Source organism: Hibiscus syriacus, unplaced genomic scaffold (assembly GCF_006381635.1).
Source record: "Hibiscus syriacus cultivar Baekdansim isolate YM2019G1 unplaced genomic scaffold, ASM638163v2 tig00113123_pilon, whole genome shotgun sequence".
NCBI classification, from domain to species: Eukaryota; Viridiplantae; Streptophyta; class Magnoliopsida; order Malvales; family Malvaceae; genus Hibiscus; species Hibiscus syriacus.
The window spans coordinates 560,998-579,663 of record NW_024063443.1 but is presented as its reverse complement, the minus strand read 5'-3'; the positions used below and the strand labels follow the sequence as shown (position 1 = coordinate 579,663).

The 18,666-nt window shown below is 33.3% G+C and overlaps 2 protein-coding genes across 2 annotated transcripts; one reads left to right on the top strand and one right to left on the bottom strand.

The window, feature by feature from the left end:
• Positions 1–8,294: 8,294 nt before the first annotated feature.
• On the top strand, positions 8,295–10,757 carry LOC120185444 (laccase-7-like). Its single transcript, XM_039189656.1, has 5 exons — positions 8,295–8,409; positions 8,510–8,661; positions 8,754–9,127; positions 9,281–10,237; positions 10,557–10,757. The coding sequence occupies exons 1-5, from the start codon at positions 8,317–8,319 to the stop codon at positions 10,685–10,687; spliced, it is 1,707 nt and encodes a 568-aa protein (XP_039045587.1). The 5' UTR covers positions 8,295–8,316; the 3' UTR covers positions 10,688–10,757.
• A 2,186-nt stretch (positions 10,758–12,943) lies between these two features.
• On the bottom strand, positions 12,944–13,918 carry LOC120185445. Its single transcript, XM_039189657.1, has 3 exons — positions 13,823–13,918; positions 13,418–13,741; positions 12,944–13,240 (listed from the first exon to the last, which is right to left on the bottom strand). Exons 1-3 carry the CDS (start codon positions 13,884–13,886, stop codon positions 13,074–13,076), a joined length of 555 nt encoding a protein of 184 aa, XP_039045588.1. The 5' UTR covers positions 13,887–13,918; the 3' UTR covers positions 12,944–13,073.
• Positions 13,919–18,666: the final 4,748 nt, after the last annotated feature.

Here is an 18,666-nt window from a genome sequence, read left to right as displayed (position 1 = left end):
AACTAAACAATGATGAACAAATGATTAAACAATAACAAATAAATAAAACCTAAAATAACTGAAAAGGAAATATTTATACTTGATAAAGTAATTATGTAAAAATAACACATATAATATCTACCAATTATTAAAAAAAATTAAAATGAATATAAATATATAAATAATAGCATTAAAAACATTTTATTCGAATATCCTCGTAAGAGCACCTTAGGTGTTTGGGGGTCTTCCATAGATTAGTCGAAACTTGAAATATATTAAAGCATTAAACAAACATTTATCTTTAAAAATACACAAATAATACAATAAATTTTATCTTTAATAATAATATATACATATGAAAATCGTCATAAAAACCAATTTTGGTGATATACAAGTGCATATCTAGATAAAAAGACATCATTAACAAAAATATAATTTTATATAATATTATATATTTACATAGAGATATGATATAAATATGTACATAATAATAATAGTATAAAAAACGAATAAATAACAAATACAATAGCCAACTAGTTGATTATAGATTTTAGTTTAAGGCTAATTTGAAAGAAATTAAAGTTACAAGGTCTAAACATGAAAATAGTTAATAAAATTATAAAAGGGGACTAAAATGTGAGACGCGTAAAACTTGGAGGCTAGGAACATAAATAACCCATAACAAACCATATTAATTAGAGCAGTGACGGAAATGTAAGCATGACAACATCAAAGGACTAAAAAACATAATTAACCATATGTTTCATGACCAAAATAATAAATTACAAATGAAAAAGGACTGAAAGAGTAATTACCCTGAAAACCCAAAACGTGCGGTTCGTAGAGGGAAAAACGATGTCTTTTTAAAGCGGGTATAAATACCCCTTTTTAGCCCTTCTTTTTCATTATTCTCTCATTCTTTTTTCTTTTTATAGAGAGATAAGCTCTCTCTTCTCTCTAAATCGTGGTCATCTGTCGGTTGTCTCGACCACCTTCGACCGTCGCTCCGCCGCCGTCTCCGATGGTCGTTTGGGCCTAAAAATTTCGGGTTGGCTCTTCTCGACGTCGTGGTCACAGATCCGGGCTCTATTTCGCTCGAAATGACTTCCAATGTCGTGAAATGCCGTAAACCTTTTAGCTTCAACCTCATCGATCTATTTTCTCCACTGTTGGATCGGGCCGAGGTTAGAGTATGTCACTCCCCGGGGTACGATGAACCTCCTCACCGTTCCGAATAGCTAACAGAGGTCCTTAATACCGGTGGAAGGTTTGGTCGAATGGTAACTTCCCCTATCCTCTTTTTTTCTGCTTTTATTTCGTAACCCATCTTTTTTTTTCCGAATGCTCCCCTTGTAATATAAAACGGTGACTTGGTCTGATGGGTTTGACTGGAAGAGTAGGTGAGGATTGTAGGAGAGGGTTTGGTTGGTAGTTTGGTTGGGTAGGTTGAATTTGTTAGATTTGATTTTGATTTGATTTTTATGTTTTGATTTGATTTTGTGGTTGGTTTCTTGGAACAGTGGAGGTTTGGTTACTGACGAAGTGACTGACGACAATAACGATGATTGCGACAGAGGAGAGGCGACGCTGGCAGCTGGGGTAGCTAGGGTTTTTTAGGTTTGGGTTGGTTTGTTTTGGGTTTTTATTGGGCTTGGGGTATTTGGGCCCGTTTTGGTTTTAGGTTTGTAATAATAATAATAATAATAATAATAATAATAATAATAACACAAAAACTTGGTGATTACAGATACTTTTAAGGGCATCGATACTAATTTTTTCTTCGATGATTTAAAAAAAACCTCAGTATCGATATCCTTATTGGAAGTATTGATACTCTGCCCTCAATATTGATACTCCCATGAGTACCGATAATAAAATATCCTATTGGAATTTGCTAAGTTTGTTCGGTATCGATACCACCCTATGGGTATCAAAACCATACAAACCATATCGATACTCCTTTTGTAAGTATTGATAATTCCCTTCCTAAACTTCCTTATTTTTTAAGCTAGTTGATAAACAATATCGGTATTGTTCTTCCCGTACCGATACTCGAACCTATAAATGCCCTATTTGGGTATGAAAATAACTCCCAAATCCACCCAAAAAGCCTTACTGAAGTTCTCAACCATTCTTAATGTTTTATGTATGAAAGAATAGGTCATAATAAGTCTCCATACATGCCAAAAACATCAAATGCTTATATCCACCATGGATGCTCAGTCATGCTTCACAACTCAGTACTCATTAGCTATATGTATTTCCATGACTCACAAATGGTATGGAAAAGTTGTGAATGTGTTACCTTAGTTTCCTAGCTGCTGGAAACATTCTTGAATCAACCAAGGGTCAATTTATTATTTCCTTTAGCCTTGGAGCTTTCTCCCTCCTCTTTCACTAATCAAAGACTAGAAAATGGATTTACTACTTCGTTTTGAAAGTTCCTGGAGGGATTAAGAACACTCCCTAAGCCTCAAACATCTCAAAAACAGATTAAATCCTTGGGTCTCTAAAACTCCACCTAAACCCATGTTTTGGTTTCTATATCCAAAACTTGATCTTATGGCTTGAATGAAATCTTAAGAGATGGAGATTTCATTCCTTACCTTGGAATCCTTGATCTAGGCTTGTAAAACTAAAAACTTCCACCTTTGATAAGTTTGGAGAAGAAGGGAGAAGAATTTTTGAAAGAAAGAAAAAAGAAGAAGACAAGGAGATAAAACTCCCCAATGTGACATAAGCTCTAATTAATGTATTTTAGCCTTTAAAAAACTTTAGGGGCAAACTACCATTTTGGTCCTTCTATTCTTGGTCAAAGTCTAAAATACCACTTTTAATTCTAGATGGGCTCAAGCCCAATTCATGGGAAACCGAAATCTAACCCCTCTCCAAGCATTCAATTAGTCCTAGTTTACTCTTAAGGCCCAATCCGGTTACTCCAAACTACTAACATGGGATCTGGGACATTACAATAATTATAATAGATTAATAATATAACTTTTAAAAGTTGAATCATTTAAACTTAAAAACAAAATTGACATAAATTGTGATGTACCCTTTCAAAAGTTGAATTATGTTATTTAATTTGTTTATAAAAATTAAAAATCAAATGTTGAAATTTCCAATAGTTTACAAGCACACCATTATTTTTCTTTGGTCAATTTTCACTTTAGTCCCTCTATTATGTTTAGAAAGCATTACTTTTATTTATATTTTCTTCAAATTTTGATTTCAGTCTCTTTATTTATATTTAAATTATATTTAATCTTTATAATTGTATTTGACATAATTTTATCTCCTTATTTAGTCAACTAGTTACTTTTGTTTAAAATGCTAACATTCATTTAAAAAAAATTAAAATTGAGCCCAAAAGGATGGTTTCAAGAAAAATCATTGTCAGTCTTTTAATCAAAATAGCCAATATTTTGAACAGGTAATAATAGTAATATAAAAATTAAAAAAAAGGCATGTTATAGCAAATTAAAGTATATAAACTAAGTTCTAAATCAGAGAATTTAGAGGGACGAAAACCAAGATTTCACATATTTTCTCCAACTAAATGTTAAAGAAAATAAAAAAAAACTAACATATACACCAAGTCTCCTTGAAGCAGCCAAGCAGATATAAAAAAAAATTAATATGAAGAAATTAGCTGAGACTTACAAATCAGTATGCAATAAATATATTTTTGTGAAAAATGCATCTCACTGTCCCTCTTAATTCTACCAGATTTGTTTAATAAGTCAAACTAGTTTAATATTAGTGGATACTCAAACTAAGTGCCCCATACATCCCACACCAGATTCAGGATGAAATTTCGAGGTTTATATTTTTTTTGGGGGGGGGGGAACACATTGACCTTGTTGTTTCTTTGAACTCTGTGGTCTGTACCATGAAAAATGACAGTTTTAACTTAATTAACTTGTTAGAAGGACTTAATCAAACTTATCTTATATGTCAAGAGTACATCATCTCCACCCCACTAAACAGTTTATATAATCCAAGTAGTTTTTTTTAAAAAAAATAATTGAAATCCATGTTGAATTCATCGGACTTAATGATAAAAGAAAATATTGTTCTTCTTAAATGATCTGGGTTCGAGCAATTGCATTTATAGGATATGCATGTGTTATCAATAATTTATAAAGTTTCAATTTGTTCCTTTTGGAAATTTTAATATTTTAAATTGATAATTTGCATTTTGATACTCTCAAAATTTTACAATTTAATTTTCACTCTAATATAAAATTTGGTTTAATGATATAAAATTTGGTTTAATGAATGTTTTTTCTCTTATATTCGATCAAAAATATTAATATTATCTTGTTTTTAATTGAATCAATGTTGTCCTTTAATTCCCGTTCCACCAATATTGTTATAAAATTGATGTGGTAGTTATAGTGCTAACATGGTGGTCTATAGTATCGATTCGATGGTATGTGATATTAATATGACAATCCACATGTGAATGATGATTTGACAAATGAACTTAATTGAACTTTTAGAAAGCCTCAAAACTTAATTGATTTTTAAAATATTTAACTACTTATTAAAATTTTATAATATTAAAAGATATTTGAAAATTATCTATTTACAAATATTTAAAAAAAATAAGAAAATAAGAAAATATATTTAAAACTACTTGAAAATATAAAATACAAAATTCAGTAAAAATATTCAAAATACTAAAATATGAAGAAAAAAATTAAATATCATCTTGACCTTTTCAACAACTTGAGTTTGTCATCTTTTGTGAATCATAATTTCAATGGATTTATGTAATATCATAATCATTATTCGAAATATCCAAAGCATACAAGGTACTACATTCCAAAATCATAACTAAATAAATCAAATTTACGAGTCTTATTTTATACAACAATTTTATTTGTAACTTTTTAGTCAAATTGAGCTATTTAAATTTATCTTCAAATTTAATTATAATTATTTATAATATTACGATACATATTAATTATTTATGAGATGTAAATATATATTTTCTAATATTCTTTTTCGCATGCAGGTAAGGTTTTTATTGTTGTTTAACATGTACTAAATCCTCTTCTTAAAAGACATATAGTTAGGATACGTATCGTCACTATTTTTAAACTCCATAATCTCTCATTTCCTTTTTAACTTGATTAATCAGTTTATGACCTTATAGGCAGTCTACTTCCTTGAGAGTGCAAGACATGACATTCTCATAGCTATTAGAGTATCTAATATAAAATTAATTAATCAATATATTACTTTAACATCACTTATCACATGATCATTATAATTTTCCTAAAAGTTACTTTTTAAATTTTGTAACCTTTCCTTTTTGCGAACGAAGGACAAATGTATTGTGTCATCTCATAGCTATTATATTTCCTTTTGAAGCAAAAAACTTGAGGCAATATCTTTATTCCGAATGCAAGATAGACCAAACCTTTGCCTATATCTCGAAAATCCATTTAATGATTTGGTCAACGCTGCTAACTAACAAGCCAATCCCAAAACGTTTCCTACAAATTCAAAAAATGAAATCAATTGATGGGGGCTTCAGAGACTTGGACATGTAACAGTTTTTGAAGATGACTAATTAGGGAAGTTCTATATTATTAGACTCACTAAGATAATATCCCTTTTAATGTAGGCTTAAATAATTAAATGTATGTCCCCTAAAGTATACTGTTTGTACCGAGTTGATCTTAAAGTATTTTGTGGGAGCCTCTTGAAGTTTAAACTGTCACTTATGAACTGGTGTGGCTTGCTTTGTTACTGACTTCATTCAACATTCCCATTGTTCATGTAAGTTTGTTCTGTGATAATCAAGCAGCCGTACATCTTGCCACCGATCAGGTTTTTCATGAGCGTACTAAACATATCGAGCTCGACTGTCATTTTGTACAGGACACGGTGAAGGCTGGTTTTCTCAAACTTTTTCGTGTACGTTCTTGTAACCATTTTGCTGATATCTTCACAAAAACCCTACAACCTCCTATGTATAGTTTGTTTGTAGTCAAGCTGGGTCTTCTGAACATTCATGCAACAGTCACATCTTGAAGGGAGGGTGTTGGAGTAACTAATTATTAGTTTGTTTGTTCGGTTATCTTGTTAGTTACGGTTAGGTTATTTTAGTTAAAGTATTCTTCACCTTGTATATAAAACTTGTATTTTTCTTTCTTCAATGAATAACAAGAAGCAATATTTCATCATGTATTCTTGTTTTCTTCATAGATGACAGAAGGCGAGAAAAAGAGGGCTATTTTTGGTATATTAAAATAATATTTAGTTATTCATATAAAGAAATAAAAATTAAAGGGTGAGGTGACACATTTTGATTGGTCCTGATTTATTTTTTTACGGAGTCAATAGTTTTGGGTAAACGGGGTAACGTTTTCACATTTAAGAGGCAAAACATTCCAAAAATATTTTTATCGACAACTCGATACAAATGATATACTTCAGGAGCAATGGTACATTTAAGCCTATAATTTATTCATATATATATATATATATATATATATATATATATATATATATATATATATAGGGATAGAGCTCCCTTAGGGCCCAAGGGGCCCAGCCCCTATTAAAATTTATATATTCGATATTATAGTATTTTAGTTCATATAAAATAAATATTTAAATTTAAAAAATATAAAAAATTATTAAATATTTAATCAAGTAGGGGTGAAACTAAAAGATGATAAGTTTGTGTTCTCAATTTTTTGGTCTAATTACAATTTAAGTCATTGTAAGTTTAAATATTAGACAAATTAGAAGTTGTCGTTTGAGTTTTGAGTTTTTTCTTTTTAATTTAGGGTGAATACAAAATAATATATGTTCAAAGACTTTCAACTATTTGACAATGAAAGCTCATACCCCTACATATGTGCTTGAACTCGGTACCTCAAGGATAACAACAATTCCTTAATCACAAAGATTGCTTGGTTCATTCTGAATTTCGAGTTTAAATACCTAATAAGTCTTTATATTTTTCTTAAATAATCTAATATTTCGACCTCTACCAATAGTTAATTATGGCTCCGTACCTTTATATATATATCCTTGAAAATCTCATACATTCTAATATAAATCCATGAAAAGAACTATAAATAAAGCCCCTTTAAGAAAATTGAAGAGTTTGTATACTGTGGAATTTTAATCTATAATCTTCAATATATATAAATAATTATAAACATATGTGGTATATAATGTACAAACATATATTCTGGACCAACCAATAAATTACTTGTTTGTTTGAGTTTGTTTAATATGTATTTTGGTTTTTGATTAAGATTATGAGGATATCTACCAACTCTCAGCTTTTGACTTAATCAACCGCTTAGGGTTGTTTGAAATTTTGCATATATATATAAATGCACACGATACAGTTCTATATTATTATACTCGCTAAGATAATATCCCTTTTTAATTTATTCAGAATATATATACATACACATTCTAATCTAAATCCTTGAAAAGAATTATAATAAAGTCGCTTTATTAAAATTGAAAAGTGTGTATACCGTGTAATTTGAATCTATAGTCTTTAATATATATAAACAATTTATAAACAAATGTGTTATATAATGTACAAGCATATATTGGACCAACCAATAAATTACTTGTTTGTTTGAGCTAACTTGTTTAATATGTATCTTGGTTTTTGATTAAGAAATTATTAGGATATCTACCAACTCTCAGATTTTTTACTCAATCAACCGCTGTGGGTTGTTTGAAATTTTGCACATATATTGTACGATATAGTTCTGCACAAATGATTAATCTAACCCAGGGTGATTGTTTACCAATAACGGTTGATTTAAGTGGTAAGTAGTTTGATAATACTTAAGTTCGAGATCTCGTATATACAGTAAATCTCTGCTGAAAGACTCAACCACTAAAATCAGGTGTACGACGTGGGTAGATTTGAATAAATCAAACTGAAACCTTAGAACCGGGAGAGAGAAAAATCCAGGGGTTGTTGTTTATATCGTTTTCTTCATTTAAATAACTATATATTTTGTCAAAATCCATTAATTAAGAAATTCCACTCTTAATCGATTGGTCAGTATCCCTCACCAACCTAATTCTCTCAAGATAAACACATCAATTGCCCATTCCAAATGCATAAAATATTTAACAAATGGATCACCAAACTGCAAATATTTTGGATATTACAGGCTTTAGTTGACATAAAATAATATCTTGTTTTTATAGGTTGAACAATAATGTGATGCAAGTTCCACGAGGACAAACTGGCGTTTCTAATATATATATATATATACATATAGAAGCTCTTGTTTTTCTTACCATCTCATTCTCCTCTCTTCTTGTGCCATTAAAATGGGGCGCCAAGTGTTCTTGTTTGCCTGCACTTTCCTTCTTTTCGCTGTCTCAACATCTTCAGCTGCTGGAATAGTGGAGCACTCATTTTATGTAATTATCCAATTCATGCAGCATTGATTAGCCATTTATAATAATATTCGTTATGAATATTTTGACCCTAACTTTAGTTATTACTTAAATTTGTTGCCAGGTGAAAAATTTGACTGTTAGTCGGCTATGCAAAACGCAAGTGATTACTGCAGTAAATGGTGGTTTACCTGGTCCGACGATTCGCGTTCAAGAGGGCGACACATTAGTTGTTCATGTCTTTAACCTATCACCTTACAACATGACTATTCACTGGTATGTTTTCAATACAATTGGTAATGTTAAATAAAATTATATTATTAGTTGGTGGGTTAAGGTTAATTGATTGATGACTGTTGGTTGAGCAGGCATGGAGTGTTTCAGATGCTGAGTAACTGGGCAGATGGACCTAGCATGGTCACTCAGTGTCCAATTCGACCCGGATGCAAACACACATATAAATTCACCATCGTTAAACAAGAGGGGACACTTTGGTGGCATGCTCACGTCTCGTTTCTCCGTTCCACCATCTACGGTGCACTCATCATCCGTCCCCGAGACGGCCAATTGTATCCGTTCCCTAAGCCCTATGGGGAAGTTCCGGTCATTTTAGGTGAGTGGTGGAATGGTAATGTCGTTGATGTGGAGAGACTGGCAGCTGCTACAGGAGCTGCCCCTAACCTTTCTGATGCTTTTACAATTAATGGATGGCCTGGTGATACCTACCCATGCTCTAAACATCGTAAGTCATCTCATAACATTTGATTTTTCTGAACTTAATTTTTTTTCCTTTGAAATTATGATTATCTTTCAACAGTAATAATATGTAGCTAGTTGGTTTTACACGTATTTGATCTTATTTTGATATGATTTAATTAAGTGGGTTTTCGATCAGAAATGTTCGAGCTTACGGTGTTGCAAGGGAAGACCTATCTCTTACGTATCATCAATGCTGCACTCAATAGCCAGTTCTTCTACAAGATAGCAAATCATAAGATGGCAGTCGTTGCCATCGATGCCTGCTACGTCGAACCTTATGTCACCGATGTTGTGGTAACCGCCCCCGGTCAGACGGTCGACGTTCTGTTAACGGCTGATCAACCAATCGGCTCATATTACATGGCTGCTAGACCATATGCAAATGCAGTTGTATCCGGTGTACTTGCAGCCTTTGCTAATACCACCACAAGGGGTGTCCTCATCTATGACGGATGTCCATCTCCGGCGACACCACAAATGCCGGCCCTCCCGGCATTCAACAACACCCCCGTGGCGCACAAATTTTACACCGGCCTTAAAGGGTTGGTCGGAGGGCGTTTCTGGGACCCGGTTCAGCTTAAGGTGGATCACAAAATGTTCATCACCATCGGATTGGCGCTCGAGCCATGCCCAGCGAAAACGAGTTGCAGGGGTCCAAAACTCTCATCCAGCATGAACAATGAGTCCTTCGTGAAACCTACAAGCTTGTCGTTGTTGCAAGCCTTTTACTACAACGTCAATGGCGTTTACACCACCGATTTCCCTGCCAAGCCCCCCATCGAATTCGACTACACCAACGATGCCGTTAACAATAACCTTCCGATGCTGTTTGCTCCGAAGAGTACGAAGGTCACCAAGCTTAAGTTCAACTCAACCGTCGAGATAATATTCCAAAACACGAATATCCTGGGACCGGAGAATCATCCGATGCATCTCCATGGCTTTGATTTCTATATATTGGCTCAAGGGTTCGGAAACTACAACCCTGCTACTGATGGAAAGAAGCTCAATTTAATTAACCCTCAGAAACGCAACACAATCGGTGTGCCGGTAGGAGGATGGGCTGTCATCAGATTTGTAGCTAATAATCCAGGTTAGTTTCCAATCATCATTTACATTTCGTCGGATTAAATATCAAACTTTAATTCAGTGGAAGAACAAATTACAATTTGGCAGAAAATTTTCTTGATATTATTGTTTCTTTTTGCTTGGCAATTAAATTTCACTGAAATATCATATATTCCTAAAATCGAAATGCATGTCTCGTTAAAAACTTTCTTACACTTACGAATAAAAGAGTGCACACATCCGAGAGACGACTGAATACAAAGACTCCATTCAACAACAGCAAGAGACACTTCTTACAACAGAAAATTTTCTTGATATTCTTGTTTCTAATATATACCGTACAGGTGTATGGTTACTGCATTGCCACCTCGACATGCACTTACCGGTGGGCCTTGCCACTGCCTTCATGGTTGAGAACGGACCCACGCCTGAAACAGCCTTGCCACCACCGCCGGCAGATCTTCCACAATGCTAGACATATTTAATTCATTTGACGACGACAGTGTTTTTTCTTTTTCCCCCTATGACCATACATTTTATTTTATTTGCGGTTTTTATTTTGCAAGATTGTATTTTTTTAAATAATTATCTTTTGATTTCACTTCGATTGTTTCAAGATAACATGGTGTGGATCAAAAAATATAAATATTTCATTAACCAGTTCTTATCAAACTGGGCTAAATTTACGAGATAATGTTGTGAGAAAAAAAAATTCACGAGATAACGCGTTTCAACAATTAATTGTTGAGATAGGGTGTTTGCTACAGTTCGAATGAAGGTCGCCGGGTGGTCTGGGCGACCAATGAAGGGTATTTTGCAACATTGTATTTTTAATGTTTTGTTTCAGGCATGTATATTTTAATAATTATATTTTAGTCACTAGTTGTTTATTCTGTCAAGTTTGTGTATGATTCATTTTGATCATAATATTTTTAGTTATTTCATTTTAATCACTGATTTCATGTGTTTTATATATTTTCCTTAATTTTTGAAATTGGCCATGAAATTTGTAAACATTTATTTTAGCCACTGTTTAGTATTTATGTTTAATTATAATTTAATCATACATGTTTCTTGTTTATCCTATTTTAGTATGTATTTATTTCTCCCTACCAACGATATTATTTCGCAAATTTTTCCAATATAAAATAAAACTAAAAAATAGTGAAAAAAACTCGAAATAAATAAACGTAGAACAAATAAAAATTATTGAATACAAAACAAGATATCCCAATAATCAATTTTAAAATAAATACATACTAAATACAAAACAAGATATCCCAATAATAAATTTTAAAATAAATACATACTAAAATAGGATAAACAAGAAACATGTATGACTAAATTATAATTGTTTGTGACTAAAATAAATACATGTATGAGAGTGCAAAGTATGAGGACCAAATTTGCATTTAACCCAAACAATTATTGTTTGATTGTTTCTCCCATGGATCACCTGGCGACCTTCATTGGTCGCCCAGAACACCCGGCGACCTTCATTGGTCGCCCAGACCACCCGGCGACCTTCATTGGTCGCCCAGACCACTTGGCGACCTTCATTCGAACTGTAGCAAACACCCTATCTCAACAATTAATTGTTGGAACGCGTTATCTCGTGAATTTTTTTTTTCTCACAACATTATCTCGTAAATTGAGCCCGTAAATTCAGCCCGTAAATTCAGCCTATCAAACTGTATAAAGTTGATGGTAATAAAATTGATCCGCGGGTGTTTTCCTACATGTGCGTCGCGTGTCTCAGGTATGTATAAACTTGATGGTTGAGAGAGTACTATAGGAGTAAAAAAAATAAATAAAGAATGTTTTATGAATATATTAGATTTATTAATCAATTAATCTAGATCAAATAATCAAAATGAATATTAATTCAATCTATTAATTAGTTAATTCATATCGAATAAATAAAGAAAAATAACTTTTATGCAAAAGAAAATTCATAGCAAGTGAAAATTATAAATAAATTAGAATCTTTTAAGTTTTAAAAATTAACATGATATTAGTTCCTGATATTTAGTCTCAAAAATATAAATATGATTACATTTTCTTCTCACTAATATATTAAAGTTAAAGCGAGTATGGAGTCTCCACATAGAAAACTTCACTAATTTGACAACTTCCCTTAAAATAAAATTTACAACTTAGTTATATAAAATTTGGCTCACAACTTCGTTATATATTAAACAATTTCAATGATAAAAAACGTTATTTTTAAAAAAGAATTAGATATGAATAGTTATGTTATAAAGTGTATACATGATTAATGATTAAAATAGTTATTTTATAATTATAAAGTGCATATATTATTAATGATCAAAATTTTTTATCATTGTATTAAATTCTATTTCGTCATATAAGTTAAAGATCCATATATCCATTGTAAAAAATTTAAGCTTTATATGTATTTTGGATAGTAAAATTAACTATTTCTTTTTTGAATGAAAGTTGGACTAAACTAAAAACATATAGGCAGTGTTCAGCCGTGTAAAAAATATAAAACTTAGATATTTTACATTGTGTAATCTCTTTGTATCTTACCTCCACTTAGCTTTTGCATTCTCAAAGGACGAAATTGCCAATTGGTTGGACTTATCAAAAGCATTTAACAACATGAACGATGGGAGAAATGGATCTTTCAACTTGTTGTGAATAGAGAATGGTTGTTTTATTTATGTTGAATGAAATGGAAAGACACTGTCTGTCTGCTAAAACTCCACTCATAAACAAACCCCGAATTATCTCCTCTCCCTGCCAATTATTCCTCCAATCAATTTACATCTCGAATCAACCCAATTCTGATGAAACCAATTAATAGGTAATAACGTAACAACCACAAACGAATTTGATCATTCCAGGGGATCTGGGGCTGGAGCCGAAGCTAATGCATCAGCCGCAAATAACTCTGCTTCCATGGGAGCAGGCCCAAGGGCTGCCCCAGAGCTCGACAAGAACTCCGCCATCGACCGCCGTGGATTGATGCGCTGAGCCTCACACAGATCTGGTAAAAACACTCCTGCAGCAACCAATCATTGGGATATACCATTAGTTTTTATAGGATCTCGCAGTTGAGTCTGCAAAGAGTAGATTGTCAATAGATCAAGAAAAATTCTAAACAGATACGTGATGTAGCAGAGAGACCGAAACCCATAATTTGATCTATAAAGAAGGAAAAGTTGGGTAAATTCGTTACCTTCACCGGAGGCCAAATTGAAGAAAAGGTCAACGATGTTGGGGCAGTTGTGGCTGCAAGCGGGGGCACAAAGCTTGTTGGTGAATTGTGGTTCGAGAAGGGAATCGGATGAAATGCCAATGGCATTCCTATCAACCCCACAGGCCCGAACACATTCGTCGCTCTCGATATGCTCCGCCATTCGCTCCACCACCACCTCCGACGTCCGGCATTGGTACTCTACCTTATCTTTCTCCCTCGCCGTCTCCAACAAACATCTCTTCCCTGAAGACGATATCGAAAACGCGCAAACATCATGTGGCAAATCTTCGCAAACAATCTCAGCTGCACAAATTTCACAACATCAAATGAGACAGGAACATATATATATATGTAAAAGAGATGCTTCCATTAACAATGGCGTACCTAGAGAACCATGGAGGAAGAGAGAAGAAAGGAAGAGAAAGAAAGTGAATTTGAAGGAAGCCATGGTTAAATTAAGAGATGAAGGGTTAGTTATCTTTGAAGGTAGTTTCAAAAAGAGAAAATCGCCTCAGTGACCAAAAATACCTTATAATATACGATTTTAACCAATTTTTTTTGGATTTGCCAAAATGACCAATAAAATCGTAACGCGATATCAAAATCGCAACGCGATTTAGAAAATCGCAACGTTAAAAAGAAAATCGCAACGGTCAAAAGAAAATCGCAACGCGAGCTTCCAAGTTCGCAACGCGATTTAGAAGAAAATCGCAATGCGATTGATTGAATCGTTCTCTTGTTCACATCGACGGATTCTCTGCTGGTTCTCCACTTGTCGTCTGCACCGTCTTGCAGACAGTGAACGTGAAATGAATGTTCACTGAAAAATCAAAATATATTGTCGACACCGTTTTTCGTCTGGACGGAAAAAAACTTAGTACAACTTGGGAGGTTTTTATTTGAAAAGATTTTGAAGTGTTTTAGAGTCGTCATTGACCTTTTGAATTAGGTAGGTCGAATACTTGAAAATTTTATTTTAAAAGAGTTTTTAAAAAAACATTCATTTTAAAATATAAACTAGTCTACGTGTAACCAGAGATTTATTCTTTTTTTGTAATAAAAAAGGGGTTCGGGGGATCGATTACGTGTGGAGAAGGATAAGCACTCCTACAACGCCCAAAATTAGTATCCCGTCAATTATAAATTGTCTCTAATAGTGGAAATCTAAGAATTCGAATACAAATTTAAGTTATGATCCTATTATTCCAAATTCAACCATACAATTTTTATTTAACGGGAAATTTTAAGGAGAAATAGAAAATATTCCAATATTTCCAATCGTAGAGAAAATAATCCCTAAAATACTTTAGGAAAAATATTTCTCTTTCCAACATAAATAAAAGAATATAATAATTTCTCCCAAAAATTCGATATTAAAATAATTTGATTCGACCAAATAAGTTAAGTCAATTAATCAAAATTATATTAATCATGCTAGATGATAAAAGTTTAAACTAGAATGAAAAAAATATAAACACAATAAAAATCAATGGCCCACAAATAAGTATCACACAAATATAACTGTTTTAATAAAATAAAATCATAAACATAAGGACCACAATGCAAGATAGCAAAATAATGCATTCAATATGATAAAAACATGAAACAATCATATATATATGGAACTAAAATAAAATAAACAGAAACTAGAATGCAATAATTAAAGGACTAAAATTAAATTGATGAAAAATACATGACCAAAATATAATAAAACAAAAATAATAGCCAAATCAGAAATAAAAAATTGACTAAAATGAATAAATTTCAAATATCACATCCAAATCATAATAACATCAGAACCCAATCAGTGGCTAAAATGAATAAACATAAAAGAACTGATTAAATTTGAAAGTTAATAAAAATAATATGCATATTCGAAATAAATAACAAAGTACATAAACAAAGTGCAAAAGAATATAAAATACGGGGAGCTTAAAGATGATTTTACCATGATAGTAACCAAAACGTAAAACACGCTGAAATTGGGAGGATCTGGAATGTGATTTGACCCTGAAACAGTTGAACAAAACAAAAAAAAACCCTAGAAACCAAGGACCTGATACGTGATTAACCCATTTTCCATATAAACAAAATACTCCCCTTGTTTCACATAAACTGCCGAGACTTCCCAAAGCTTCAACAACCTCAATCGGCCACCGCTCAACGACCCCCACATGTCGGCCACCGGGTCGGTGTCTAACCTACATCCACGACGACCTTTACCACGGTCAAAGGAAGCCTGAACGACAGCTTAAACGGTCGAGAACCTTTCCTGTTATCCTCATCTCCCAATTTTTCTCTTCACAACGTCGAGGGACGTAAAACCGACCCGCAACATCGGCCACCGAGACCTTATGACCCCCTCACTCCCTTAAGATCGTCTTCGACCGGCCGGTGAAGATCTAGATGACATAAACAGCCCTCACCCTTCGCTAATCACTCATACAACCGAAACCCCGAATACCACCCCTACCATCAACCTCCCGATCGAAACTCCATGGCCTTCACCGACCACCAACAACCGAAGTTTCCTGGCCATGAGAGGGCCTCTCTCGCCCGCCCGCCATGCTCAACGGTGGCCACTCTCTCTGCCCATGAACCCCCGAAACCAAAAGGAAAAGCAAAAATCCCATGGAAAAGCAAAATGAAAAAGACAGAAAAGAAAGCAAAACTGGAGAGAAAAAAAGGTCTTTTTATTTGATCACTTTCAAGGATAAAAGCTCAGTGATTTTACAATGGTGGTTGGGGTATTAATAACCCCAACTGCAATATTTGTTTAATCTTTTTTTTACAATAAAATAATGATAAAATGAAAAACAAAAAAAATAATAATAAAAAGTGGTGTTTACAGCTGCCCCTCTTTGCTCATTGATATGGAATAGGAATAGAGCAAAGATAGTATACACCATTTTTTTATCTAGCCTGAACGGCTAAAATCTTGAGCTCCAATTTCTTCTGATCGGGAGAGTTTTTCTCATTATGAACTCTTCGTTGGGGATGTCAATCAACTTCCTTCTGTGATGGAATTACCAAGGTTGAACAAGTTCTACTTATTATGAACTTCTTCTTCCTCATCGGATGAGTTCTTCTCATTATGAACTCTCTACTGGAAATGTTGATCCCTCGAGTGAGGTGTTGCTGATTCAACTCCATATGTGACGAATCGAGCTAAGGTTGAACAAGTTATTCTCATTATGAACTTCTTCTCCTTCATCGGATGAGTTCTTCTCATTATGAACTCTCCATTGGAAATGTTGATCCCTCAAGCGAGGCATCACTGATTCAAAATGTCGTGAATCGAGTGATAGGTCGAATAAGCTCTTCTCATTATGAACTTCTTCTCCCTCTGTCGGATGAGTTCTTCTCATTATGAACTCTCCATTTGAAATGTTGATTGGTTCATCTTCTCTTTGAAAAGTTTTAAACCTGAAAAGATTATCATATGTCAGTAATAATTATGTTTTAAGTACTAGAAGGTATTAACCCGATGGTCCTTTATTTTTCTGAGATCCATTTCTTTAAATGGTGAGAAGTATGGATTGATTCTTTGCTAAAACCGTGAAATGAAATCTTTATTGGCTTTTTGAATTTCTTAATGTTGCAAATTGCTGAGTTTTGTCTTTGTTTGGTCCATCCTCTAAACTACACTGCTCATTCTCCTTGAAGTGGCCTAGAAAAGTCAAGTTGGAAGAAAGGCATAATTGAAAATACTTCTAGGGAAAAATCTTAAGAAAGACTCATGCAACATCCCAGAAAAACAGTACTAAGAAGGACCCAAACAATTCTCTAGAAAAATGATCCTAACAAGGACAAAATAGTTTTTCAAAATAAACTTTACAGGTATCCTCATGAGAGGGAAATCAAAATTTATGATTTGTATGAAATGATGAAATGTATGATGCAAACATGCTAGTCATGTATAAATGATGTTTTTCTTGATCTGTTGGAAATGGTTGCAAGAGCAGTCTTCATTGTTAGATCAGTCATCATTCTTTTCCTGGTTTGATTATCTTCTTTATCTGTCGCACCTGAGTGTATTCTTTTGAATCTTGACTTGTGAATGAGCGCATCTTGCCCTAGTAAATTTTTGTTCCTTCGATAAATTTAGCTTCTTCAAAAAGATTCATTTACAGTTATCAAGAAACCCCTAAAATTAAGCTTAGATTCTTTCAAAAATTTATTTAAAAACATCATGAAACCCCTGAAAATCAGGCTTAGTTTCTAAAAATATTTCCTTTTCAGTGGTCATCAAGAAACTCCTAAAAATTAGGCTTAGCTTCCTTTAAAAATTCTTTGGAGATAATCGTCAAGAAACCGCTGAAAATCAGACTTAGTTTCTAAAAACTCATTTGAAAACATCCTGCCCGAAGGTCTTATGGATGGCCCAAAGGACTTATCATCTTGCTCAAAAGACTTATAGATGATTCGAAGGATTTAAGCATCATGCTTAAAAGACTTACTGATGGCCCGAACGACTTACTAATGGCCCGAATGACTTAAGCTGATTCAAAGTGTTGTGAATCGAGCAATAGGAAATGTTAATCCCTCAGGTGGGGTATTATTGAATCGAAGTATTGTGAATCAAGCAAAGGAAATGTTGAAAACATCCTGCCCGAAGGTCTTATGGATGACCCGAAATACTTAAGCTAATTCGAAGTGTTGTGAATTGAGCAAAGGAAATGTTGAAAACATCCGGCCCGAAGGTCTTATTGATGGCCCGAAGGACTTACACATCATGCTCAAAAGACTTATTGATGGCCCGAAGGACTTACACATCATGCTCGAAAGACTTATTGATGGCCCGAAAGACTTACTCATTAAGAAACCCTTGAAAATCAAGCTTAGTTTCTTAGTTGTCAAGGAACCCCTAAATATTAGGCTTAGTTTCCTTGTAAAAACTCATTGAAAATCATCATCGAGAAACCCCTGAAAATCAGGCTTATTTTCTAAAAATTCATTTGAAAACATCAAGATATCCATTAGATGAGATGTCTTGAATCTTGAATCTTTTCCATTAGATGAGATATGTGCCCCTTTCGACAAAGGCGATCATTTGTTTCTTGATGGATTACTTTGGCATCGTTTGTTCTTTTCTCTGATTGAGGCACAATGAGCCTCACCAGCTTCAATGACCTCTTTCACTTGAATTGTTCTGTTTTCTAATGTTTCTATTTTTTCTTTTATTTTAGAAATGTGAAAAAAATATTAAATAAAATTCAAAAGTGTTG